At 40.9% G+C, this 27,994-nt stretch overlaps 3 protein-coding genes across 7 annotated transcripts in view; 1 reads left to right on the top strand and 2 right to left on the bottom strand.

Moving 5' to 3' along the window:
- aox6 (aldehyde oxidase 6) overlaps positions 1-1,950 on the top strand; it is a 38,500-nt gene extending 36,550 nt beyond the window's left edge. For both annotated transcript variants that reach the window (XM_066688518.1, XM_066688517.1), the window contains exons 33-35: positions 21-209; positions 1,291-1,458; positions 1,666-1,950. In XM_066688518.1, coding sequence (XP_066544615.1) covers positions 21-209; positions 1,291-1,458; positions 1,666-1,716 — 408 coding nt within the window. In that variant the 3' untranslated portion in view covers positions 1,717-1,950. The remainder of the gene's footprint in view (positions 1-20; positions 210-1,290; positions 1,459-1,665) is intronic.
- On the bottom strand, positions 1,610-7,304 carry LOC136711925 (ADP-ribosylhydrolase ARH1). 4 transcript variants are annotated; one of them, XM_066688519.1, is made up of 5 exons: positions 7,221-7,304; positions 5,360-5,629; positions 4,214-4,529; positions 3,199-3,559; positions 1,610-2,975 (listed from the first exon to the last, which is right to left on the bottom strand). In XM_066688519.1, exons 2-5 carry the CDS (start codon positions 5,576-5,578, stop codon positions 2,573-2,575), a joined length of 1,299 nt encoding a protein of 432 aa, XP_066544616.1. In that variant the 5' UTR covers positions 5,579-5,629; positions 7,221-7,304; the 3' UTR covers positions 1,610-2,572. The 4 variants fall into 4 exon arrangements, with proteins under 4 accessions (XP_066544616.1, XP_066544618.1, XP_066544617.1 ...); XM_066688521.1 differs by having other exon boundaries at positions 5,462-5,629; XM_066688520.1 differs by lacking the exon at positions 7,221-7,304 and adding an exon at positions 7,025-7,159.
- Positions 7,305-8,007: 703 nt separating this feature from the next.
- Positions 8,008-27,994, bottom strand: part of aox5 (aldehyde oxidase 5) — a 33,565-nt gene continuing 13,578 nt past the window's right edge. Inside the window, exons 9-33 of the mRNA XM_066688532.1 lie at positions 27,271-27,422; positions 26,397-26,490; positions 24,643-24,752; positions 24,196-24,380; positions 23,184-23,346; positions 22,515-22,604; positions 22,132-22,301; positions 21,178-21,304; positions 20,486-20,608; positions 19,962-20,058; positions 18,033-18,157; positions 17,385-17,518; positions 16,512-16,599; positions 16,339-16,425; positions 16,024-16,215; positions 15,336-15,563; positions 14,680-14,775; positions 14,353-14,481; positions 11,909-11,983; positions 11,257-11,309; positions 11,014-11,128; positions 10,834-10,899; positions 9,138-9,326; positions 8,822-8,989; positions 8,008-8,295 (exon numbers count right to left, since the gene is read on the bottom strand). Coding sequence (XP_066544629.1) covers positions 8,245-8,295; positions 8,822-8,989; positions 9,138-9,326; positions 10,834-10,899; positions 11,014-11,128; positions 11,257-11,309; positions 11,909-11,983; positions 14,353-14,481; positions 14,680-14,775; positions 15,336-15,563; positions 16,024-16,215; positions 16,339-16,425; positions 16,512-16,599; positions 17,385-17,518; positions 18,033-18,157; positions 19,962-20,058; positions 20,486-20,608; positions 21,178-21,304; positions 22,132-22,301; positions 22,515-22,604; positions 23,184-23,346; positions 24,196-24,380; positions 24,643-24,752; positions 26,397-26,490; positions 27,271-27,422 — 3,107 coding nt within the window. The 3' untranslated portion in view covers positions 8,008-8,244. The remainder of the gene's footprint in view (positions 8,296-8,821; positions 8,990-9,137; positions 9,327-10,833; positions 10,900-11,013; positions 11,129-11,256; positions 11,310-11,908; positions 11,984-14,352; positions 14,482-14,679; positions 14,776-15,335; positions 15,564-16,023; positions 16,216-16,338; positions 16,426-16,511; positions 16,600-17,384; positions 17,519-18,032; positions 18,158-19,961; positions 20,059-20,485; positions 20,609-21,177; positions 21,305-22,131; positions 22,302-22,514; positions 22,605-23,183; positions 23,347-24,195; positions 24,381-24,642; positions 24,753-26,396; positions 26,491-27,270; positions 27,423-27,994) is intronic.

Here is a 27,994-nt window from a genome sequence, read left to right as displayed (position 1 = left end):
GCTTTCATCCCATCTTTCAGATTGAAGGAGCTTTCGTTCAAGGGCTCGGCCTGTATACCATGGAAGAGCTCAAGTTCTCACCCTCCGGGGTCTTGTACACCCGAGGCCCTGCTCAGTATAAAATACCAGCAGTTTGTGATGTTCCCCTGAAGTTCAATGTGTATTTGCTGGCTGGCAGTCAAAACCCACATGCTATCTACTCCTCCAAAGTAAGTGAGATGGCCACACAGGCTACTTATTAGTATATGATTATGATGGAGTCGGACCATGCCTCTGTTAAGATGTTTGGAAAACAAAAAACCCTTCCAAACAAACAAAGGCTTACCTGGGGTGGGGTTGTGCAGCGGCCTTCTGGGGGGAAAGTAGGGGAAGGTTACAGAGGCCATCTTATCGCCTTATCGCTGACATGGGAGGGTAGTTCATGCTATTGGTTAGTGTTTATTTTGTTTATAGTTTGATTTTATAATCATGCATCACCTTTATTATAAGTTTGGTATTTTGATGTAAAACTATTTTGGAAAATAAATGTTTAGGGATGTGTGTTTTTAAAGTTTCTTTTGGCTCCCCTATTCTCTAATGGTTGGGTCTAGGGGGTGGGGCTGAGCTTACAACAGTATGAGCTGGGTCAAGGAGTTCAGTATGAGAGAGCTGTGTGGTGGTTAACACCTGCCCGTTTGTGTTCCTGTTTTGAGAATTTACATATTTGTTTTGTCTGAAATTATTTAGTCAGTGTGTTGGCAGTAACTACACTGGTTTTGCGCTGGCTTTTTGACTGAAAGACAATGTCCCTGTTTTTGAAGCCTTGTCTGACTTTGGGACCACCACAATGATACTAACTACTTTTTATGATATTGGAGTACTGGTCTGCTGTATACAGTGGCAGCTTTTAAAAGATGAAAGATGTACCTCAGATAAGGTTATAGATTTATGTGGGGTATAACAGTGGGGTATATTTTAGAAACCCATTCGACCCATTGTGCTCGTTTGGTGTCCATTAATAACTAAGTGATCCAAGGATCCAGTCTATTTCTAACTGTTCCCAAATTTTCAGCTTCTACCACATCGCTGGGGAGTTTGTTCCAGATTATGATGATTCTCTGTGTGAAGAAGTGTCTCCTGTTTTGTTGTACTGGAGAAAAAAGCTGTCCAGCACCATCCATGTACCGTAACAGTCTTATAAGTGGTTGATGTGTAGTTTTGTAATGTGTATTTACGAGTCTGTCCATTTGTCAGGACTGAAGTGTGTTTATATGTAATTCCGTAATTTGTTGATGTTGTTGTTTGACACAGGGTATCGGAGAGCCAGTTTTATTCCTAGGCAGCTCGGTGTTCTTCGCCATTAAAGATGCTGTGTCAGCCACCCGCAAGGAGCACGGCCTCAGCGGCCCGTTCACACTCAACAGCCCCGCCACCGCAGAGAAGATCTGTCTGGCCTGCTCTGACTGCTTCACTCAGATGGTACGGTTTCATCAGGATGTTTGCTGAACCGTAGAGCGAAGGCCAGGACAACAAAAGGACAGACATTGACAAAAGCCAATTAAAATAGCAAGGTTGCATTATAGATGGACGGTTGTTAGAAAAACAAAAACAAAACACTAGAGACAACTAGTCAGGTTTTTAAAAACGTTTAAAGAGGTAAGGAGGACTTATGTGTTGTTTTTCCAGATTCCAGTGGTCGAGCCTGGCTCTTTTTGTCCGTGGGCCATCAACGTGTGAAGTCGAGAGACTCTGCAAACAGCAACTCTGATGATTACAAAGCTGATTTTTCAAGCAAGCATCAGTCTCAGCAGGACTGGCACCAACAGTAAGCGGTTAAGGCTCAGGGTGCCTGATATGAAATTGTGGCAGAATAATATTACGCATAAACCCCTATTAAGATCTAATCAGTGATAAGTGAATACGTGTTTATGTACAACATACTCTATAATAAACACCTTATTGTATTGTTCAGACTGTTGAGGAGCAGATTCATTTTTTCCTGTCAATTACAGCATTGTGGTTTTAAAACATTTATTGTGAAATAACTCTTTGGCATGAAATGTTCTTCCAAAATATTGAGTAATAATGAGAACAAATGTTAGAAAATACAGGGCCAATTCAAAGAAAATTGTAAAGTACATACCAATACTATTTTGCATGATATTATTTTACATTACATTCAATTCAAAAATTAAAACAATGTAAAAAAACAATAAAATTAAGTTCTCATTAGACAAGTCCTTTAAGATTTCTCATTCCTTTTTACAGCACAGCAGCTTTATGTGTAAATATTTATTCTAACATGTATTCTTCTTTATATATAACTAAAATAATACATGTGAAACTCAGAAGAAATTAAAGGCCTCCCAACACTCCCATTTTAAATATCTTTGGTCTCATTTTGTTTAGTTAGCTTTCTCTTCATATCAGCTGCCTAGCTCCGAAAGGCAACTTTATTTTAATTAGCTTTAATTAATGACAGTCCTTAAATGAATAACGGAGAATAGATAAATATTTGAGAGAGGGAACATTGTCATTTTCTTTTCACTTTTTTGGCTAAGCTTGAAACCCCTAACTATGTGAACTTATTCACCTAATTTCTACTGCTCTGACTGAGCTCAAACAACTGTCCCCCCAGCTTGGCCAGCCTCGCCCGATACTCAAGTTGATCGTAATTGTTTTTGGGGACCCCTTCATAGCCGTACGTGGCCCCAAAGCAGGCTGCGGCGATCACGGCGGTAGAATCGCTGTCTCCGCCGTGGAAGAATACGTGCTCCGCCAGAGCCCCCCAGGAGCTCCCCGCCCTGAGGAGGCCATCGTAGGCTATCATGGGGGCATCGTGGCCACTGCTCCCAGCCCAGCCACTGTAGCTCAGGGATTTGTAGAAGGCGTCTCTCTCTTTGACGCCGTACATGTCTGGGAACCGGGCCTCGCTCGCCTCTTCCAGAATTCCTCTTTCTTTGAGGTAGGCTCTCCACTTGTTCTCAAAGTAACCCCTGGAAGACAGAAACTGTATTATATATCATGGTATGTGTCTGCATACAAGTCAAGGCAGACTCATTGCTCTGATTCATCGGACAATTGGCAAGCAGACCTGGAGACTTTGTTTTTGTGCCTTTGTCACAATCTCCTCCAGATTACTCCTCACTCAAAAGGGTAAAGTCTGTGATTGGGTAATACAACATGTTCTAAGCAGAGTGTGTGAAGCCCAGCACTCACCAGGCCTGTAGGTTCTCTTCAGCATGATGGCCAGATTCTGCCACGTAAGTCTTGGCCATCTCTAAGGTCTCCAAGAGCCCCCGGCCCCACTCCACCAGCGGCTTGCCATTGATGGCATAGGAGGTGAAGAGGGCAGCGGCCAGGGAACCCAGGTAGCCTGTGGGGTGGTGGTGGGTCATCCTCCCGCTCTCCACGCTCACAGCCACCAGCTCCCGCAGCTGGGCAGGCCGAGGGAAGCGCAGGCCGATGCACATGGCCCTCATAGCGGCCCCACATCCGCCACCTTTGTTGTTAAAGGGGATTTTCCAGCCACCCTTCAGCTTAGGTCTCAAGAGTTCAGTGCTCGCAATACAGGTTACACCTCGAAGGAACATGAGGTCGTTAAGCTTCTATGATAGTAACCAAAAAGAGTCATTATTGTACTTTTTATGATCTACCCACTGCTGTGGCCACTAGGGTGAATGTTGCCTTCTCTTTTAATCATGTAAACAGTCATTGTGTGGACTTGTATGGAGTGTTACAGTTCCAAACCTCATTTAAATATTACATTTTAAATTATTTTTTCAAATTATAGTATTAAAAAAAAATAGGTGTGATGGAGATAATGAAGGTTACTCTGTGAAAATGGGTTTTTACATCACAGGGCCTAAATTCTATCGTCCTGTTAATTACTTATTACATTTCTGAGCAGATGTCAAGGTGTCTTACAGTTCTTTCAATATATGACAATATTCTTACATATAATTATTTATTTATACAACTGGGTTTAGACTGCAGTAATCTGGGTAAAGCACCTTGCTCAAGGGTACAATCACATGTGTCATGGTCATTCTTTAAGTTGCAGCTGTTTTGAAAGATATTGGCTTCCAGTTGAACTTCCTGCTGGAAACAATGGTCTGCGACACAGTGTGGAGATTAACTATGTGGGAATCAGAAATCAACTAGAGTGTGCGACCGATAAACATCAGAAGACATACAAAAGGGAGGCACTTGGATCTCCGCGCCCTTCAGTTACCTGGGGCTCTCCCAGTCATGTCGTTCATGCAGTCCACGTACTTCCTGGCAAGGAGGCTGTATAGCTCTGGGTGGTCCAGCTTCTTCCCTGCCTCCACCAGAGCCTCGGCCGTGGCCAGGTGCATCACCGTGTCATCGCTCACCATGAAGTCTTTGATGTTGACTTTTGCCAAGCCGCCCAAGTCAGCCAGCTCCTTATGAATCTCCTCACCATTTTTGCAGAATTCCCACTTCCCATTATTGTAGCCCAGGGCGTCCCCTGCTCCGCTGAGGACCATGGTGGCCTCGTATTTCGTCTTCAGTGCCATTGAACCGTCCTGGCGAAGTGAAAATGACAGGTATCTCAGGTACGGCTCCAAACCTCCCTGTATATACTGTACTGTCTTGGTCTTGCATGGCTGTGCCATTACCCGAGATCTCTCAAGGGAATATGCATGAATTAAAAGTACCATGTTACATGTTAACATGGTTGGGACAGGCAGTTTTTCGTCAAAATCCCAAAAGCAATCAAAGCATGTTATGTGTCCATGGTTATTTTGTTTCTACTGTTGTTATTATGGGAAGATACAGTCGCTGGAAAGGGTTGAATCTGATTGATTTCTATCGAGTTATAGTCCAGATTACACACACCCTGCCTGACCTCTTTAGAATTGATTTCTAGGCTGCACCAGTGTTCTATAAACTCTTTAAGAAGTTTGATAAGTATAATTAACAATATAAATTAGTATTTAGTTCAATTTATTAAACAATATGAAACTCAGAATCATATTGTTTTAAATGAAGGGTGTGTGAATACTTTTTTAAATGATGCCTTCCAGAAGACCCACCAGTAAAGAAACAAAACGCTGCCCTTCAGAATCACTTTACAATAAACCAGTCTGATTAACGAATTCCCTTGAATATATATGAGACATTAAACTAGCTTGCAAACTGAATCTGGTAACAAGTATTTCCTGATATGAAGACTGACTAAAATGGTTAGATACAGAAGCCAATGTTACCTGGTGACAGTTATTGTTGTTGTTTGTTTCATTTTGTTCGGTTTTTGTGCCATTCATTTTCTACAGATTGCATTACTGATTGTGTGAACCTGTGTGTAAGAGGTTGGAAGGAGCCTCCAGACTGCCAATGTTGAGTGAGGATCTACCTTGTCTGTGTCCTTGAAGTCAGTCTGAAGTCTGCAGCTGTCTTGTCCACTTGCCGAGGGGCTAAATACGTTATTGTGTGTCCCTTGATCTTCACTACATACCCCAGTTGACAGGACTTTGCCCATAGGCTCTTTTGAATCCCTCACTAGGCTGATGCTAAGGCACAGGACAAGCAGGACCAAGACACAGAAGGCACACCGTGTTCTGCTGCAAAACATCTACATGCAGGCTCAGTCTTCCTTCTTCCTCGTTATGCCTCTGTCCACATCCTATATTGTACAGATCAAATTATAAAAAGTTACATGTTGTCAACAGGAAAAAAATATCGATACAGAATCTGGGCTTTTCATGTCACTTTTTTTTCTTGTAGGAAGGTGAGAAATACACTTCCCTGAGTCTGTAAACACATGTGCAACATTAGAAGACCATTAACAATGTTCATCGCCAAAGGATGTGGTGACACCTGCATTTCAGAGACAGAAAGCAGTTTTTTTTATGGAAAGCCGTTGTGACATTTAATCCATAATTGCTGATATCAATAATACAATTACTGATATCAGCAATTCATGGTAGGCTGTTTAATCATTTAATGTTTAAGCATGTTAATTAGTATGCATTTTTGATATAAATAATTCAATTGCTGATATCAGAAATACAATTGCTGATATCAGAAATACAATTGCTGATATCAAGAATTAACTGCCAATTGTTGATATCAACAATAGTATTTTTGATAGACATAGTATTTAATCATCATTTAATCATTAACCGCATGTTAATTAGTATGCATTTTTGATATAAATAATAATACAATTGCTGATATCAGAAATACAATTGCTCATATCAAGAATTAACTGCCAATTGTTGATATCAACAATAGTATTTTTGATGTCAGAAATAGTATTTTTGATAGACATAGTATTTAATCATCATTTAATCATTAACGGAATGTTAATTAGTATGCACTTTTGATATAAATAATTCAATTGCTGATATCAGAAATACAATTGCTGATATCAAGAATTCCAATTGCTCATATCAAGAATTAACAATAGTATTTTTGATGTCAGAAATAGTATTTATGATAGACATAGTATTCAGAAATTGAAATATTGATATCATAAATGCATACTAATTAGCCCCTTCTTTGGAAAAGTCCCCAGTAGATTTGAATAACTCAGCTCTCAGCCTGGCATCCTCTCATTGTTAATGTCTGACACTGCCCTGCACTGCTGAACACCCTCACCGGTATTGCCCTTCTCTACTGGCATTGCTCCCGTTTATTTGTGTGTTTCTCCTTGACAGTTTGTACCATATGCATTTAAATTATATATCAAATGAAAGAACAAGATGTGACTATTCGTATTATAAGGGCTAATCGGCTGATTAGATTGGCTAATCGGTACAAACAGAAACTGGAGCAGATGCATATTAGTCCAGTACACTGTGAGAAATGGCCGATTTCGCCAGCCTGCAGCTCAAACTAGGAAGACCCGACATACCCGAGTCAGACATCGATTGAAAGATCCTGGTCTCTAGTTTCTATATTTTATTTTATTATTTATATTTTTCATACTTTCATGATGTAAACTGACTTTAATCAAAGGTACGGGATCTTTGCTTGTATGATAAATCAGGTGAGTGGGCGTATTTTAGTTGAATACCTTGGTCATTGCTGTTACTGGCAATAACATGCAAGATGAAAACGCCTGCGCATGATTCTCTGTTTTTGGCACCAATTACACTCAATCAGATTTACGCCTAAAACGAGATCGACATGTTTTCCTACTAGCAAAGCAACTCGTTGGGCAATTTACTCGTTAAGTAAATTTAAAAAATAAATAAAATAAAACAACGTACTTTTCTCTAACTTGACTTCAGAAACGAGTGTCCCTTTAATTCCCGTTGCCTCAGGCTTTATTGACAATAAGGAAGTGCAATTCTTTGAACGGTGGCCCTCCTAGGACAAACAGGAGTCGCTCAGTCAGTACTAAACTCAAAACTACAGGTAATTTATAACATTGCAGTTTGTATGTACTTCGGTAAACTCCATCACTGCAGGTAACTCGTCGTTTCCTCTTGAAATTCAAAATCAACAGTTAAAAGTATGCCATTATTTATACTCATACGTTATACTATTACTATAGCACAACATTTCCCTATACTGTTTTTACCAGTTTAATCAGTATCTCACATTCAATCGGGAACGGTGATTATGTTCACCTTTATAATAAAGTGTAATTGGTTTGTGTGAAACTGTAATATACTCATGATTAAACTTTGTTTCTAATTATAACATTAAGGTGTGTCTTTCAAAATGCTTATGACCGTGGAAGAACTGGGGTATCTTTCTGGACAGCTAGTAATAACACTACCTATAAACACAAGCTGTTCTCCAGTGGGGTTTGAAATTGTATTCATGCAGCTGAAGCCGGTGAGAAACTGAAGAGCAGACTTAGATGCTGGGATGAAAACCGACTGGTTCCTGTCACTGAAACTATTTGATGCATTTTCCACTATTACCATTGTATATGTACAGCATGGCACACATTCTTACAAATGCACAAACTATGTAGTATTGCTTTTATTATTATTGTTGTTATTGTTTTAGTAAGTACATGTAAATGAAAGTTTTAACATGCATGCCTTAAAAAAAATCAGGAAAGAGTTTATTTTTGGCTGGGAGAATACAACACAAGAGTGCTGGGCAGCAATGGCAAATTAGTATGGAATTTTAATATATTGCATTACTTCCATAATACTAAAAACATAAATGCAAAACCACAACTTTCACAAGGAAAGCAATACTGATACATAGATGAACATGAATAGAGAGCTGTAAAGCAGCTACTATCACATCTCTGTCCTTATCCACCCCCTGGGTTCACACATCCACGGCCCATGGAGTGAAGGTACCAGGTTCAGCAGCAGGTACCTGAAAAAAGAGCAAAACAGGAGTTAGGCACCCATCTGTGATATTACCACAGGTTGTGTTATATTATAAAGCAAAATGTATTTCACAATCAAAAAGACAGCTGTATCCCTCTGCTCTTCAGTCCTGCATTCAATTTTGCCATGATTTCAGTTTTATTTCCCTTCCTTGGTAGAATATCAGTCAGATTTCCAAATGACCCTGTGAGTTCGTCTGCCAAATGTAAATTATGGGAAATAGTGGATTCTTTAATCTTCCATAGTTAACATATGTGAAGGTCCTTTCTTTACCAGAGGAGCCTATTAATTAAGAGTGATGCAATTGATGTGAAGTTGCGTGAGTTCACCATTGTAGCTGTAATAACAACTGATGTTGATTTACCCACCCTGACCCGATTAAGGTCACTGCTTGCTTGATTGTTTTGATTCTTGTTTTGATTTTTATCTAAGATGCAGCACCACCTAAGCCAAAAAAAAGCATCAGAAGTTTTTCACTGTAGGAACAGTTTAACTGAAAATGAATGACATACCATCTGCGTGAACCTATCGACACAGGCCAGACGAATCTTCTCTGGGGTGGCGGGGGAGTTCAGGGGGAAGTTGCCACTCAGTCCGCTGTCCTTCCTGGCAGCGGCAATCGCCTCTTTGATGGCGTAAAAGATGGTGCACCCGAAAAAAACAGTGGGCTCACCGATTCCCTGCAAAACAGCAGCAGAAATTCCATCTTCGAGGCAAAAGTGTTTTCCCAAGGAACTCTGACATATGGCTGGACAGGGAAAAACTGAAACAGGAGTTGGGGAAAGTTGGGGAAACAAACTCCTATTGAAGAATGCAAAGTGCCCTTGCCTTTGAGCAGTAGATGGCGTGCGGGTTGCTTGTGTCTGCCAGCAGGTGGGTGTTGAGCTGGGGCGGGATGTCGCAGAGCGCCGGGATTTTGTACTGTGATGGCCCTCTCGTTAGCAGGACTCCTTCTGGCGAGAACTTCAGCTCCTCAAGGGTGAAGAGTCCCAGTCCCTGAACAAAGCCTCCTTCAATCTGAAAAACACAAGAACAGGGTGGGGGAATCCTTTACTGTGCTTGTTATGAACATGGACCCGGGGGCTGAAACCCAGTGGGCCACAGTGTAGACCTATCAAGGGTGGGCAAAGTTCAATGTAACTAAAGTGTCTCTAGATTGTAGCTAATTGTGTTTTGTTTCTTGTTTTTGTTTCCTACTCCAGAGTTTCCTAAGTCCCAGAAGATTTCTGCCTGTACTGGAGATTCTTTACCAGAAGGTAATCTGTGATCGTAATTCTAGTGTCTATCTGTCCGCATTCAAATAACTTGAAAATAAAATGGATTTGCCTTCACAATGCCTGTTATGTAATTTGAATCTGGGTATGCAGGGGGTTGCATAGGCAAGGAATTGCCAGCTATGGTCATGGTTTTACAGATCAATTTGTAAGCATTCTAACTCGGATCAATTAAGCAGACATACATCATAAAAACATTATACTGGAAATTAATTGCAATGCCAGAATACTAATCAGTCTTCAAGGATCACAGTTCCCTTAATTGCTGAGTACATAATGTGTTTTAATCTTTATAAATGGATGTTTATGGAGACTCCCGTGACTAGACTGGACCCATTGTACAGGTTTTAGGCTAAGCTCCCTCTCCTGACACTGGAGGGTACTTCACTAACCATTTTGGAGTGTCATTAATGGCTGTTGTTAAATCATTGACACATTATTGCAGATTTAAAAGCATTGTTTATGCTCGGGTAAGGTCTAAATGATATTCAAACTCCCAGGCTGCAAATCTTTCTGTAGCATTACTGAGCCTTTGCTATATTTTAGGGGTATACATTTCTGGTGCCGGAGAGCCCCAATCCAGACTTTATAGATCACCTGTAAATCAGTTTATAAACACTGACTTAAACCTTTTAACTTTTATTTAAGCATGAGTTCTAAATCTAAATTATTTGGACTTGCTTAAATGATCGTAACTAACATGCTGCCAGTCTATTGAAATTGATTGATTCTCTCTAGGACTTTCTAGTTTTCAGACCAGCTCAAGTCTGAATTACTTAATTGAAGTCATTATTAGAATCCAAAGGCATATTACAAGGCTTAATTGGTTAATTAAAATATATCTATGAAACCTGCAGACACCTAGCCCTGGAGGACTAGAAATGGCCATAACTCAAACAGGGATTTAGTGCAAGGCTCCTCACCCCCTTATAACCAGTGGATGGCACAGTCTGACCATTTTTAGTCTCATTCACAAGCTTTAAAAAGAGTTGGTGTTGCATGAAAGACTGAAAACTCAGATTTTTTTAATCCCTATTCCATGCCATTTATGTGTCCTATTTTGTATTCTTCCCCTGCATGGCGCCCACTAACCCGTTAGAGGTTGCAGCTAATTGTATACCTTCCTGATGGAGAAATCACTTTGCTGTTATTCAGCTATTGCTTAAAATTGCTTAAAAACAATTCCCTTTTGAATGGCGATTTTCCCAAGTGTTTATATCTAACATGGAGAAGATGCTGAAAATGTATACCTGGCCCACGTCAAGAGCTGGGTTGATGCTGTGACCAACGTCCATCACAATGTCTGTTCTTATATTCTGGAATTCAGAAACAAAATAGTATTTTCAGCCTGAGCATGACAGATATTACCAATGCTAGAATTAAGATTTTTCCTTCTGTGAAAGGGGGCCACCCTTTCCAAAGAGAGGTACCTTATGATCTCCAGTCAGGCAGTCAATCTCTACTTCTGAACAGCAGGCTCCACAGGTGAAGTAGAAATAGGCCTGGCCCTCGCCTTTTTCCCAGTCTACACTTGTGTGGGGCCCCCTGTTATGAACCCCCCCAAAAAAGTTATGTATGTTATTTCCCCACTTATGTACAACACTACAGCTATAACGTGGGTGGGTGTGCGTGCGAGCTGCACTCAAGTATTATACAAAATGAAGATAACTTACATGAAGAAACCAGTAGCTGATAAGCTAATTTTCTCACAATAAGCCTTTTTTATCTGTGAAAAAACAAATAAGCATTTAAAAAGGAGGACCAATGCTTACATTTGAAATTACAGGCGTAACCTTTTCCTGGCCTGTGTTGCTTGTACCTTAAAATCAACTTATTGGTGTCAAGAAGTACTTATCAGGTAGAGTAGGTATTCAAACAGCAGTGACTGCCAAGAATGACCAAGCCTTCATGCTATCTGTTCAATATACTCCCCCTGTAAACAACTTGAATTTGATTCAACATGATCAGAATCAGATCAAGCATAATTATACACTTCTATCAATGCATGTATGGCTACTACACAAAATACATATATGTAATTTTACCTTTAGGCCAAGAATAATACTAAACTGCAACTGAGGTAATGTTATATGGTGGGTTTCCACTGGGGATACAAGAGTGATCGAGTATTCTCCCAATTCCTCCCTTTAGCAATTCAACATTAATTGTAATGAAGAACAAAAATCTAGTCTTGTCTAGAGGGCTGTTGGGCCTTTGAAGGAAGCAATGGGACGAGGGGATACTTTTTTATTTTAATATTATGATCACATGTAAACAAGTCATACATCAGGCCGATGGTAGCAGGTTGACAGTGTGGATCCTTACCCACTCGGCCCAGGAGTATTTGGGGTTCTCACGCATGATTGGCTCAAGACGCTTCATCAGTTTCTCACAGGCGTCCTGACACACAAATCATAATCAGCATCCATAGGCTCCAACACTTGCGGTTAACAGAGAACTTTCTACAACAAGTCATGCTTTTTCAGATAACAATTAATCTGTTTCAGAAAATGCATGCAGGTCAGTATTAACTATTGATATATACAGTTAGCTGCCACTGCGAGTGAAGCAAGCCATCATTAGCCTGAGAAATCAAAACAAACCAATCAGAGAGAGAGCAAAAACATTTGGTGTGGCCAAATCAACTATCTGGTGCATTCTTAAAAAGAAAGAACACAGTGGTGAGCTCAGGAACACGAAAAGGCCCGGAAGACCACGGAAAACAACTGTGGTGGATGACAGAAGAATTATATCCCTGGTGAAGAAAAACCCCTTCACAACAGTTGGCCAGATAAAGAACACCCTCCAGGAGGTATCTCCTCCAGAGTATCTGTGTCAAAGTCAACAATCAAGAGAAGACTTCACCAGAGTAAATACAGAGGGTTTACCACAAGATGTAAACAGGAAACAGGAAGACCAGATTAGAGTTTGCCTCAAAACATCTAAAGAACCCTGTACAGTTCTAGAACAACATCATATGGACAGATGAGACAAAGATCAACTTATACCAGAATGATGGGAAGAGAAGAGTATGGAGAAGGGAAGGAACTGCTCATGATCTGAAGCATACCACCTCATCTGTGGAGCATGTTATAGCATGGGCATATATGGCTGCCAAGGGAACTGGGTCCCTTGTATTTATTGATGATGTGACTGCTGACAAAAGCAGCAGGATGAATTCTGAAGTGTTTAGGGCTATATTATCTGCTCAAAACTCATTGGATAGCAGTACAATGAGACATTAAAATTGAGGTGTTCTGAAACTTTTGACTGTGTATATTGTGTATATATATATATATACACATCCTCTCCCGCCTGGACTACTGCAACTCCCTCCTGGGCGGTCTGCCTGCATCCACTACCTGCCCACTCCAGCTCATCCAGAACTCTGCGGCTCGTCTGGTATTCTCTCTGCCACGATTCGCACACGCTACTCCACTGCTCTGCTCCCTCCACTGGCTCCCGATAGCGGCATGCATTCAGTTCAAGACTTTGACCCTCACCTTCTGCTGTCTCAACCACACTGCACCAAGCTACCTTCAGTCACTCGTCTCTCCATACATCCCCTCCAGACCACTGCGCTCCTCCAGTGCCAGACGGCTAACTCTGCCTCCTCTCCACTCTCCTTCCTCCAGAGCCCGCTCCTTCTCATCCCTGGCCCCTAAGTGGTGGAACTATCTGCCCACCGAAGTCATGAGTCCTTGACCTCATTCTGGCGCTTACTCAAGACGCATCTCTTCCGACAGCACTTGTAATATTAGTCCTCTATCCCTGCTAGATAGCACTTCAGCTTATTATGCTCCTCGCGTTCTTGATCGTTTTCCTCCTTGCTCCATTTCCCATAGCCCTAGTCTGTAACCCTACATCTTGACAGCACTTAGCTTTCACAGTCCAGGATGTAGGAAGTCTCTAACTGTAGTTGTGTAAATTGTAATTGGAATTTGTAAAATGTATTATTTTGAATTGCTATGTTTTAGCTAAGTTGAATTTGTAATGATTGATGCCTTGTACTTCTCTGTATTTTTGCACTTATGTTGTAAGTCGCCCTGGATAAGGGCGTCTGCCAAGAAATAAAAATAATAATATATATATATACACACAGTACCGTGTAGAATAATTGATGCTGTTTGAAATATTGATTTGATGTACATTTTTCTTCTGTTCACTCACTTTGCATTTAGTTAATTGAAAAAATGCTGTAAAGTAAGAATGCTTTTAAAAATAGATGTTAATAGATTATATTTATCACACCTTCCTAAAACTTTTGCACAGTACTGTGTGTGTATATATATATATATATATATATATATATATATATATATATATATAATCATGTGTGTGTATATAGATAGATATAGATAGCATAAATATATAAAGACAGAGAGAGATTTATATAGACCATGTAACTAGGAAAATGGCTTCTAATTAATACCATTTGTTTTTACATATGTAATTCAGTTTTTCAAGTACTGCCCGTTTCAGTTATCTGTTTGTTTTTCACTTGGTTATTGATGTTTTTTTTAATTATTTATCATAAATAAACTTGTGAGGTGCAAAGGTAAGTGTTCAGGATAAGTACCTTATCAGGTAGCCGATAAGGTAACGTGGAAGGACCGCTTTTTGATGCTGATAAGGCTTTCCTTCCTTTCTTCCGTCTTATCTAATTTTGTACTTGGCACACTTCAAGATGATGTTGCCTCTTATTTATGTTAGCAGGTAAAAAAATAAATGTGTGTGTGTGGAGGGGTATATAGTTCTAAATGTTAAACCTTCACAGCCATGCCAACTGCGTCAGTGCCGAAGGAGGCGGCCGAAGGGGCAGCATTGGGCACACTGCCCGTGCAGCTCTCACTGATGTGGATTGAGGACATGGGGATCTGCAGGACACGGCTGGCCACCTGGAAAAGACACACACCAAACAACATTCATCAGACACACAAGTGCAGTGAGAGAAGCCCACAAGTTTGATTTCCCAGCCCTGACAACACACATCTTTGCAGGAAGAGCTACAGTAAGTGAGTTATTCTGGGTTACTTATTAGTGATCAAACAAATACTTATTAGCAGGTAAATGAATACATGATGAAATGCTCCTACCTGAATCATCTTGGTGTTGATGCCCTGTCCCATCTCTGTCCCACCATGAATGACCAACACAGAACCGTCCTTATAGATATGAACAAGGGCTGCCCCCTGATGAAAGAAAGAAACCCAAAGTGAAACCAAAACTAGGGGTAGGTGTGTTAAGATTTCAAAGGTAAAGACTTTTAATTTAGGAATTAAATCCTTACATATTGAAACGTATCCCTTGGATCAGACCGACTGCGCAATTCAATTATTGTTTAAATGAATAACAGTGAGGATGTGTACTACGTGGGTGCCTCAGGAACAAGGGTGCACTAGTCTAAGCTATAGTGCCTTAAAGAATATTTGGCTCTTGCACAATTTCCAAATGGAACACCAATGCATGACTGCTGCACAGATGAGGAGTAGTAACAGCTGTCGAGTATTGGAAATCACTTTCCTGGGAAATAAAAGCTTTAATGCACAAAGGGAAGTTAATTTAAATCTGGGAAAAAAAGCTGTGAAGTGGAATACAAAACATTAACTGTAGGTGGAAGCTTCATAAAACTGGAAAAAAACATGAAAACTGAAAGTATTTGCGAAATGAAAACCAGTCCCTACATTACAGAATCCAATGAAGCAGAACTCATCGTGACTTGTGAAGAGCACAGGAGCAACTTTCACTGCACCTGGTTGAAGAAGCCTTTGGAAAAGCCGATGCCAAATTTCAGTGGCACAGCCGAGATGCCCCTCTTCTTCCAGCGGTTGTGGGCGTTGAACTCCTCAATGCCCAACCTCCTATTGTGGTAAGCTGACTTCTTAAGACACTCCTCCCAGCAACGCACCATGTCGCGGGGCTCGAACAGCTGTCTGTGGTGGGTGTAAGCCTCCTCCTTGTACATGTTAATGTCCCTCACCTACAGCACAGATATTTGTAAACAGTTTGGTATATTTTTGTACAAATGTCACAAACAGGTACATTACGTCAGACTGCTGCCACTCTTAAATGAACCATCTTGCAAAAAACGTGTGGCACCTTACAGCTTTTCATTAACAGATAAATAAACTGGGTATAAACTTGATGAATTACTTGAAGCGTTGACAAAAGAGAATTCATTGTAACGCTAATGTGACCTCAAAAGTCAAAGGTCATCGATTCAGTTTTCGAAGATCGAAGTTTTGACCCTGCTGTTTCTGCACTTTACTATTTTGTGTGTAACTCTTCTCCCTATTGTTCAGCACTTTTTGAACAAGACCCTTTAAACTAGTGGTTAAAAAAAAAGTCTCCTCTTAGGGTCCTTCCACTGTCTTTCCAACACTTGAGTGATATTATTGTATATAGATTCCTGTTATCCCTGGAAGCTATTCCTCCCTTACCTTCTCAGCTGGCAGGCTGCACTTAGCCGCAACTTCATGCAATACACTCTCAATGACCATCATGCCCTGGGGCCCGCCAAAGCCCCTGAAAGCAGTGTTGGATGGCAAGTAGGTTTTACAGACCAGGCCCCGTCCTCTCAGATTGGGGATTTTGTAACAATTATCCATGTGTAGCAGAGCCTTCTCCATTATCTGTGCAGAGGAAACAGAAGAGTGGATAACATTCCTTCCTATCAAAATGGCGTGATTCTTACATGTTGATCGCCGCAAGAAGCCTGTGTAGTGTTCTATCAGTCACTCTTCATGTGAACTTACGAAGGAAGACTCATCCAGAGTACTCCCTCCATTGCTGTAGTAGGTAATGTCTGCAGCAAGTATAGTGCCATCCTTCGAGAAGCCCACCTAGGTGCGAAACAAGATCGTAAATGGAAAACAAATGGCTGCCAGGAATCAAACCTTAACAACCAAGAGGCTCGGTCACCCCTGACCTTGTATTTCCCCAGGAAGGGGTGTCGGCCGCCCGTGATCAGCATGTCGTCCCCCCGGTCTAGCACACAGCGCACCGAGCGCCCCGTCCTGCCAGGGAAGCACAGGCACCTTAGCTCCAGAATGAACACCACATTGGGACATACCTAAAGAGCTGTTTCACTTAATCTGAGCTCTGAATAATGTAACTGAACCAATTACTGAAATCAATTGCAATTATTTAAAACAGCTCCTGCAGATTTTATATTCAGTCTGAAGCCGTCAGCGCTCTGACACACCAGAGCCAGGGATGAGGATCGTAGCTTTACTGAGTGGCTGTGTGGCTGTCAGAGCAGGTGTCAGTGTGTCCAGTAGAGGGCAGTCTGTCCCAGTTAATGGCATAGCCTCCTGTGTAAACGGATCTGCTGCTTTAAGAAGCAATGTGGCCTGACTGGAACATCTCTTTTTGATAATAGTGTTGTCATAGAAACCAAAGAGTGAGGTGGTGTTTCCATCAACAGGCTGAAATGCTTCATATTTATGTATTAAAAAAATATAATAAAAAATCTGTGACCACAATCTCATACTTTTATAAATCACATTGGCTTCAGAGGGTTACAGTACTTCATATATTTTATTCTCCTTTGAGATCTACAGTGGCATGTTAGTTATGAAATCGTAGTCACCGTGTGTCAGATTGTCTATCATAATGCAAGATTCCCTGTTAGTATAAAAATCTGTTGGTTTATAAACACCTGTAAAAACATGAAGTAAAGGTATAATCAGAAAATAATGAAATACAAAAACTGTTAATGTCGTAGCACAGCTGTGTTCGCATTTATTGTATATTTATGCAGCCTTGAAAACCCTCCAGCTGGCCAGGAATAGACACTTACTTGTGCGCCGCTGTGGCTGCGGCCGAGGCGATCACTGCAATCTTCATGACTTTCCCACCGAAGCCACCGCCCAGACGTTTCACATGGCAGGTAACCTTATTGGCATCAACCCCCAAGGTGGCGGCCACCACTTCCTAGTCAACATGAGGTTAAGGCAGCATTAGAGCTGTGACTTTCTGCTGCCTACATCTATGAATATAAATAGGGCTTATTTTATTGCCGGTCACCAGGTACAGAGGTGTATGAATAAATTGTACGTAAAGGGAAAGATATTCCAACAACCAGACACTCCTGAACTGAACTGAATTGAAATATTTCACATTTGAGCGCCTCCTTATTGATAATCTGCTGTGATTCTTGCACTGTTACCTGCTATAGTGACACAAGTGATGTCTAATTTTCTGAACACACCTATCCAACAGAGCAATCGCGTAAGAAGACAGTTCAGACATTTTTGGCAGAGATTACACATGAGGGAGGAGAGACGAGCATTGCAAAGAACGTTGTCTCTGCCTATTTGATAATTTTTTGAGAAGGTGAGTGTTCCGTAGAAGCTGCTGTTCAGTATTGTGATGTCACTCAACTTGTCTCAGTTGTCTTGTCTATGCAAATCTGTACAGACAGTGTTTTAAATCTTTCATGTCTTACTTGAGTGTAGGCAGCATGCTGGGTTCCCACAAACAAATGCATCTCGCCATCTTCTCCTTTTGGAACAGCAATAACGCCCTGTGTCTCCATATAAAAATGCTCCTGGCCCCCCATGTAAATCTCTCCTGTTGACAGACAGACACAAAACCACCCAGAACACCATCAATGCACTGCAAAGATCTCACTACAATGGTGGACTGTGGAGGTGCTGATAAACTGGGGACATCTATTGTTTGCCTATAAAGAAACAAACTGAGGAATTAAAACACAGGGATTATATGGGCTAACAGTTGGCTACAGTGAGGGAAAAAAGTATTTGATCCCCTGCTGATTTTGTACGTTTGCCCACTGACAAAGAAATGATCAGTCTATAATTTTAATGGTAGGTGTATTTTAACAGTGAGAGACAGAATAACAACAAAAAAATCCAGAAAAACACATTTAAAAAAAAGTGATAAATTGATTTGCATGTTAATGAGGGAAATAAGTATTTGACCCCTTCGACTTAGTACTTGGTGGCAAAACCCTTGTTGGCAATCACAGAGGTCAGATGTTTCTTGTAGTTGTCCACCAGTTTTGCACACATCTCAGGAGGGATTTTGTCCCACTCGTCTTTGCAGATCCTCTCCAAGTCATTAAGGTTGCGAGGCTGACGTTTGGCAGCTCGAACCTTCAGCTCCCTCCACAGATTTTCTATGGGATTAAGGTCTGGAGACTGGCTAGGCCACTCCAGGACCTTAATGTGCTTCTTCTTGAGCCACTCCTTGTTGCCTTGGCTGTGTGTTTTGGGTCAATGTCATGCTGGAATACCCATCCACGACCCATTTTCAATGCCCTGGCTGAGGGAAGGAGGTTCTCACCCAAGATTTGGCGGTACATGGCCCCATCCATCGTCCCTTTGATGCGGTGCAGTTGTCCTGTCCCCTTAGCAGAAAAACACCCCCAAAGCATAATGTTTCCACCTCCATGTTGGACGATGGGGATGGTGTTCTTGGGGTCATTCCTCCTCCTCCAAACACGGAGAGTTGAGTTGATGACAAAGAGCTCGATTTTGGTCTCATCTGACCACAACACTTTCACCCAGTTCTCCTCTGAATCATTCAGATGTTCATTGGCAAACTTCAGACGGGCCTGTACATGTGCTTTCTTGAGCAGGGGGACCTTGCGGGCCCTGCAGGATTTCAGTCCTTCACGGCGTAGTGTGTTACCAATTGTTTTCTTGGTGACTATGGTCCCAGCTGCCTTGAGATCATTAACAAGATCCTCCCGTGTAGTTCTGGGCTGATTACTCACCGTTCTCATGATCATTGAAACTCCACGAGCTGAGATCTTGCATGGAGCCCCAGACCGAGGGAGACTGACAGTTATTTTGTGTTTCTTCCATTTGCGAATAATCGCACCAACTGTTGTCACCTTCTCACCAAGCTGCTTGGCGATGGCCTTGTAGCCCATTCCAGCCTTGTGTAGGTCTACAATCTTGTCCCTGACATCCTTGGCCAGCTCTTTGGTCTTGGCCATGGTGGAGAGTTTGAAATCTGATTGATTGATTGCTTCTGGCTCCCAGGTGTCTTTTATACAGGTAACGAGCTGAGATTAGGAGCACTCTCACTCTCAGCTCGTTACCTGTATAAAAGACACCTGGGAGCCAGAAATCTTGCTGATTGATAGGGGATCAAATACTTATTTCCCTCATTAACATGCAAATCAATTTATAACTTTTGTGAAATGCGTTTTTCTGGATTTTTTTTTATGTTATTCTGTCTCTCACTGTTAAAATACACCTACCATTAAAATTATACACTGATCATTTTTTGTCAGTGGGCAAACGTACAAAATCAGCAGGGGATCAAATACTTTTTTCCCTCACTGTATGTATTGTGCATTCATCTTGTTAAAATTCATGACCCCCCTTGTTTTACAGTTCTTTACCCTCAAGAATACAATCCACTTTTTCAAAGGCTTCTTCCACATTGCCTCTCTCCAGTTTCCTCTCCGGCTTAAAGAAGGACTGGTGCTGGATCGCCTCCTAAACACACAGGAACACAAACACAGTCATGAGGGAAAGGGTTGTGAAAAAAGGAGGAGACACCATCCAGATGGTAGACTCGGCCTCTGAACAGACAAGGGAGGTTTTGAGGATGGTAGAGATTTATTTAGCAGCTATTTCCACCTGAACCAGTGGGCATCCCATTTTCAAATTAAACGAGAAGCCTGCTTTATTAAGAAATAGCGAGGAGGTGATTGAGTGAATTATTCAATATTCCAGTTTATGTGAGCACCCGTTGGAACCAATTAAGCTCAAAAGGATGGCTTGAACATTCACCAAAGGAAAGTCTGTCGGGCTTTATTTATCTGTAATTATTACATTTTGATTTATTGATGTTTCGGCCTAATTCTGCACCATCAAACTGGAGCAAAACGCTTTGAACACTGTAGCAATGTAAGCTGCGAACCTCAATCGTGAAGAAGACTGGACTCAGGTCCTCATACTTGATCTTCACTCTCTCTGCTGCTCTCTTGGCCTCCTCCCTTGTGTTTGCCACAAAGCCACCAATGATCTGCCCAACGCAAGTCACCTATACGGAAAGCCGATTAATACAAATAGATATTGTATAAAAGCAATGAAAAGCCTTGTTGTGTTGGTAAGCAATGTAAGCCGCCAACTGATTCCTGGTCAGTTTTGTTCTCGGCCTAAGATTTCATTTTTTTTAAACAGCCCATGCATTGTCCGGCCTTCAGTCTGGGTATTGTTCTAGTTGGTGGTAAAATGTAAACCATTTAACTGAATGCAATGCTGTCACAAAGCTCTTCAGTTTTCGCCAGGTAATCTGTCCAGGGTCGGTGAGGACTGCCCACACACCGCCAACTGTTTGACTGTGTAACATTTTCTAACTGTAACCGTTATTACTAAACAGCTGAAGCAGACACACAACCTTCACTTTACTTGGATTGCTAGTTTGGCCCAGCTGCTGATAGAAGACACCAACCATTCACTGAGGGGGGATACAGATGACTGCCAACTCTGGCCTAACAGTTGGTTTGTTAATTATCTATTTAACTGTTTCCAGTCCTTTACCCATGGAGAGACACTAGGTTAATATTCACTGCTTTACACTGTATGTCATGTTCTGGGAACAGGAAGTACCTTCTCCTCAGCAAAGAGTTCCTCCACCTCAGTTAACCACTGCCTCCTGTTGTTTCCTGGGACATCCTTGGTTGACAGGAAGGTGACCACTCCGGGCATGGAGACTGCTTCTGAGGCGTCAATGGACCTGAATCATGGCCCCAGACACACATGAATGACGTAAAGAGGGAAATAGTTTAGAAAGACAGTGGTTGTCAGACCAAAAATACTCCTGCTTAGTGTTGTAAATGGAAGCCTGCTCTTTTCGCTCTCTTACCCTTGATGTTAATGTGTGTCTGTTGTGTGACCAACATGTTTTTTTGTTTTTAAAAATAACATTTTTAATGATTAATATGGCATTCAGAATTTCCCGAATGATAAATGTGAGTCATTTGGGGGGAGTTCTGGGATTGCTGTTTTTAATTTCAGGGCTGTTGTATGATCTGTAGTGTTCTCTCTATGGATAACTGTATTTGGGTGGTGTCTTCTCTGTAACTATGGTGATCTTTATGCTCTTGTAGCACAGCACAAGGTCTGAAAGGTAGGTCACAGACTCCTGGACAATAGAATGCAAGGGAAACAAATAGACGTCACTGCCTTCATCCTTTTTTTCTCTTTGGTAAAGCATCAGGGTGGGACACTGGCCTGCTTCCTCTTGTCATTTCCACATCTCAACTACTCTTGAATAGTCTTGGCAATTCTCCAATCAGAAACACAAATGGAGAACAGAACATAGATGGTAAGATATGCAGTCAATAACTGAAATACATCCATTAAATTATTCCTTTAAACTCAGGGCAAACACCTGCAGTGTCCAATTTTCCAAACGCAATTGCTTGCCTGGGATTCGAAGGCCCTTTCTTGGAGATGCCTCGAAGTCAGTGAAAGCGCTGACCATGGGAATTTGTGTCAATGGCTACAGACCTTGTTTAGGAAAAGATGCTAATTATCTACAAGGCATGCTGCATCACTCACATTATCTTTGCGTGAGGACGGGTGCTCGTCACCAAGAACAGGAAGAGCTCCCCGTCGATGCTGGGGATGTCATCGTAATACACTGCCTCCCCTGTTGCTTGCTTGAAAGCTGATTGGTGCACAGTGGGCCGTCCAATGGGATCCTCTAAAGACTGGGCAGATGAGACTGCCTAGGAGAGTGTGAGTAAAATCAACTGTTTCCATCACCGGACTGATCTGACAAGCATGCAAACCTACAGGCTCCAAATGCACAGCAATAGTCAGATTTACTTATTATTTTTTACAGTCACAGTCTGATAAGCACTCTGATTACTTTTTTCTATTCCTGAATACAGAAAACTGAAAATGAAAAAGAAGTGTCAGATTTTGCCCTGAAAACACACCTGATAAGAGTGATATCCTTGTGGCATTTCATTTTCAAAGGCCTTCAGAGCACTGAGATATTCAGGAGGCAAGTCGGTGACACACACATCCTGATTGGAACCAAAACAGAGCATTAGATACCTAGTATTGAGTTCTATTACCCCACTAGAATCCCCAATGGAATTCATGTAGGAAAAGCGCATGATTATTCTGCATGATTCTTCGTAATTCAGAAGTTGAATTCTGAGTGCTGAACCAACAAAACAAGGTGCTTTTTATGTCTTTGTTCTCTTACCAGGTCTGAATATAGTTACACACATTTTTCACTGCTTTTAGATCCCACATTCGGGATCCCACATGCTTGATAATGATGACTGTGAAGTTATTTTGCTTGTTCTGATCGTATGCCTCGGTGGCATAAAAATAGCCACAGTCTATATAAAGCGGGATGTTTAGAATAGACTACCCAACATCCCTACAGTTGTGTCATCTGCTTATTTCTGGGAAATGTGTTTAAGACTTTCCCCTCCACCATCACAGCTCAAAGCATATTACACTCTCTGTGTTGGGTACTCAGTCTTTGTATTGCTTCAGAGGAGAGAATGTCGGGACTGTAAACTAGCAAACTAAAGCCACCCTTCATTTAATTTCCCGAATAGCAACCTTTGCAAGTGTGAATGAACGGATACCATTTCCTTCAGCTTCAGCAGGACCTGCATGTAGAACTTGAATAGGAAGCTGAGAGTCAGCGTCTTCTTGAACTCTGTCCTCCCCCCTGGGGCAGAGGGCGAGAGGCAGACATCGTCCCCAGCCAGTCGACAGGCCTCCCACAGCAGCGCCTCTTCCCAGGGCCTGAGTGCAGGGGACACACGGGCCCCGTGAGCAGGACAGAGACGCCATGGACAAATTAATTCTGTCCTCATAAGGCCACACTATTCCGGTATGTGTTTTCAACATACATTAAGAAGATTTAAGAAAATGGGTAACAAGGTTTGATATTGTGTCGAGCCTCTGTCTTAATTATACATAATGTATATCAGTAGCAATTACAGAAAATTGGAATCTAACCAATTCAATTTAAAGGAAGAGTAGGAATTAATAAAAAAAATTGTATAATATACTTTGACAATATCGTGTTTTAACACAGTGACCTATAAATGAATTTCTGCCCACTAGACTGGTTGTATTGTACTAACCTCTATATTTTTTGTTATCATCCACCCACCTTTGTTTCCAGCTTAAATACTTTTGAGCTTCAAACATAATTTAAATAACTAGTAGCAACTGGACATCTACACACAAAAAAATGTTCATAAGTAGTACAAAGATGCAGTGGATGCAAAGATGAAAAAAAATCATCTTCCAAAAATCCTGCACTCAAAGCTACCACTTTCAAACCACAAATAGCATTTACTGCATGTGACATAATGTTTTGTCAGAAGTGCTTAAAAGTGTGTGTTTTTTTTAGTGCTAATTCATTGTTTTTAACCCTAGTGTGCAGCCTTGGTCTGGGACAGCACCATTTTAAACAAATACCATTATAGATACACATGTTGCTATGCTCTTTCTTCTATGCTTCTAGAGTTACAGATGCCTGCTTGTATTGCTTTTTATGGTCTTCCAGAGCTGACCACTAGATTAATCTGGTGATTCTGTGCACTGCAACCTAGGGTCATTAGTTACTAAACTGCTTATGGGTACCTTCCCACGAGCTCCTGACACGTGCGCCTGGCTCTGACCAGAGTGGGCCCCACTCCCCCATAGAAGATGCTCAGAGAATCCACAATGTTCGTCTCTTCTTTGAAAACCACCTTCATTCCCGCATTCACGATGGAAAAGGCAAATTCCCGGCGCTGGGCCTGACGGAAGGCTGACACAAACTCCCACTGCAAACAAAAACACAACCAAAAACATCTTGTGGCTTTTAAGCAACATGTTTGATACTGCAGTGTGCACTTTGGGGAAAAAAAAAAAAACAACAAAAAAAGTTTTAAATTATAGAATTTCCATTAATCTTAAAATGTTAATGCATAATTGCAATAATATTATAATGCCCTTCTATGCCCCAAAAGTCTTAAATTATTATTACTCTATTAAATTATCAGAGAAAGCCTTTGATAGCAATTCGATCAAAAAGATCTATCAGACCTGTCTGGAGTAAAAAATGTGGACAGAAAGTAGGATTTCATCTGGCCTGAGGACAGTTTTCCCAAATCCTGTGAAAAACTCCTCATTTAGCTGGATTTCTCGGGACCCCCCTGTCATAAAACAAAAAAGTGATACTTTAAGAAGAGCAAAAACAGAAAGAAAAGAGTCAAAATTGTTCCTGTTGTGTCAGCCCCAGCTAAACCTGTGCAGTATGTTCGTTAGGTTAACTGTGATAGGTCAAAGGTCATTCATTTATGATGATTAATATCAAATATACATCAATTAATCAATTTTGTTCCTCGATTGCCAAAATTAGTCTATATTGGCTAACTGATTTTTAAACAATCTACCTGCTCCAGTGGGCAAAATTAACATCTATGGCCCAGGTAGGTCACTCCTATTACAGCAGACAAAAAACCCTTGAAGCATCATTCCCATATTGTCCTTATAGGTTCACTGTCTTAATTCAAGCTGGAAATGAAAGCATCATATTAGGTTTTTAGATTATTAAATTAACAAAAACACATCAAAGGCGTTTCACCAGAACTTTCATCTACTTCAGATTTTGTAGCACTTATCCTTCATTGTTGAATTTTTTATCAAATATTTATTTGAAGCAGAACATGATGTACTCAGTCTGCCACTTGATTACTAGAATCTGGGAACTTTAGCTAAGATTATATTCCTGGGCAACAAACATCAACAAAACCTGATGAACAGCTTAATCAGTTCATGAAAATGGTAAATTATACCAAGGGGGGGACAGGTATATTTCTATTGTAACTAACACTGACACCCACACATCCCTCACTTTTCACATTCAGAACTATCAGGCACGGTGCTGCGTCTCATTATGCATCTGTGAAACCCACACACAAATTATAATTCTGCATGAATTTGTCTCTCTTTTATTCATTATACACAGTTTTCTCCGGGTTTCACAAAACTAAGTGAAATGTATTGCCCCGTGCAAAACAAATATATTGGTCACAAGGCAAAAAAAAAAGGTATTTTAAGGAAATATACACAATAATCAGCAGACATTTTATGCGATTAAAGTGTTCTATCACATAGTATTCAGGCTATACACATAATACACATCCTAATATGATCCTAGTTGGCTGAAAGTGCGGGTAGAGTTTGCTATAGAGGTGTCACTGTGCTATGCCTCACCATTGGGCTGCAGAATATTGTGTCACACAATTTGCTTCCCCGCCACAAATTGTAAGAAGTATTTTCTGTAGTTGTTTTTGTTTAAGTAGTTACCCAAATCATAACAAGAACAAAAGGGCAATACCGTACAACGGGAAATATTTGCTGGTATTACATTTGGCAGATCTGCTACATCTGGGAGCTATGAACAGTTCTTGAATTAGCGATTTAAAAAATAGATATAAGTTGAACACAATAATATGTTTAATTTCAAAGACATTCTAACATGTTTTAATGTTAAAATCAGTTTTTTTGGTTTGTAGAATTTACTTCTTGTTCCAAAACCCCCGAGACAGAATCGGGTACTTAAACAAAGTATTTTAAAATTGACAATTTAGAAATTGCTGGTCAAATGAATCCTACTAACCATTTCCTCTTTCTCTCCATAATGTATTCAGAGGTGGGATCACTTGTTTGGCAGAAGTATCATTGGCGTTTCAATCAAATCCACCAATATAGCCAAATTAAATTCCCCATCAACATTTCCCGCTATACAGAACTTTGAATTCAGATCAATATGCATGACGATTGGCTTGGTTTACCTTTGGACACGAGTGTGAGGGTGCAGCCTGCTGCAGCCATGATGCTGTTCAGATCATACTTTGGGTTGGCGCTCAGAATGTTTCCCCCTAGGGTCTGATCACGAAAGTGCACAGCATGAGAAGAGCAGGCCAAACTATCAATAACTTATGACACTAATATCTTCCCTGATGAATATTTCATTGCAAGATGGCAATACGCAGAAATGATCACCGGAAAGGGGGAAACGTCCACTCGATTTAATGTATCACCTTTTTAATAGAGTTAACTTAGGCCTTTGACTTGTTTTGGCCTCATTTAAGAACATGCAACACAACAGTTTTAAGATGTTTCCTCCCCAGTGCTTGACTTGATGTTTTTACCTCTTGGAAAAAAGAAAGTCACCACTGTACACAAGCAAACTAAGATAGTGACTGAGGATTGTGAATGGTCTTTTTCAAAGAGGCACGGGCTGAATGTATGGTGTATTCCATTGGTCTAGTCCCTCTTTTCTACTCCAATATTCAACCTCATACATTCATTTCACTTCCTAATTGCAGTATTAGTTACATCTTGTAGCTCCCCATTACCAAATTCATCTAGCTACAAAATTGTTTTTTATTTTATTTTTATTTCCACTAGAACAACTTGGACACTGTGAAACAAATTCAGCACCATGTCTCGACCTGAAAGATTTCCACCCGACTGGCTCTGTACTGCAAGACCGAACAGGATTTAATGTGAATGCAAAAGAGCAATGCAAAGGGAAACACTTGTCAGAGGAGATTTAATTTACCTAAGGACTTTTATTCATATAAATTTGCTGTTGAGACCATGTATTGCAAAAATGCCATTTCTTTTCACATAGTTGAAGTCAGGATCTGCAGATACACTTACGGCCACATTGCGTATCTGTTTCGCAGCCAGACAGCTGAGTGTCTGTAGCAGAGCCTGGAAGATCTTTGTCTTCTCTGCTGCCAGCTCAGACACTGCTCTCTTGAGCTCATCTTTCACAGCAGTCAGACTGCAGGCTGCCCCAAATGTGATTCCTACAGGTAACACAAGATACAGTGGTGACCTCCCTTTTGAGGAAGGTGGGGATATTCTGTGCTTTTATTACAAGACACAGCAGGCAAACAAACAACACTGATGATTTGCATAGCAGTTGGGTCCATTTTTGAGCTGCAGGCTCCTGTATTAATTCAACTCAGGGATTTCCATTTTATTATAGGTCAGCACAACAACAGGGAAATTGTCAGGGGTTTTGTTTATCTGTCTCATTGAAAACAATATCTGTCTGTATGTTCAGTAACTGTAAAGTACACTCTCACTCAATGAAAAAAACGTACAAAACTATTAACCTCTCTGTTTCAATGTGTACTCACATATCCTACAACCCTGCTTCAATCTGGGACAGAATATTGAATGATTTATAAAATACAAATGCATGAGTCCAGCACTACAAACTTCAGCAGTTCAGGCAGTGGGCATCAGTCCGGCTTTAGCTTGTCTGAGAATATGACAGTAGTTAGACCAGGGCTATGTGCACTAGGGTCATAACAGGAATAATTATAGATAGTACAGAGATGGTTATCATTAAAGTAATTTAGAGAGCAAGAAT

The sequence above is a fragment of the Amia ocellicauda genome, chromosome 16 (assembly GCF_036373705.1).
Source record: "Amia ocellicauda isolate fAmiCal2 chromosome 16, fAmiCal2.hap1, whole genome shotgun sequence".
Lineage (NCBI taxonomy): Eukaryota > Metazoa > Chordata > Actinopteri > Amiiformes > Amiidae > Amia > Amia ocellicauda.
Note: the sequence above shows the minus strand (reverse complement) of the source record. Positions and strands in the feature narration are given on the sequence as shown.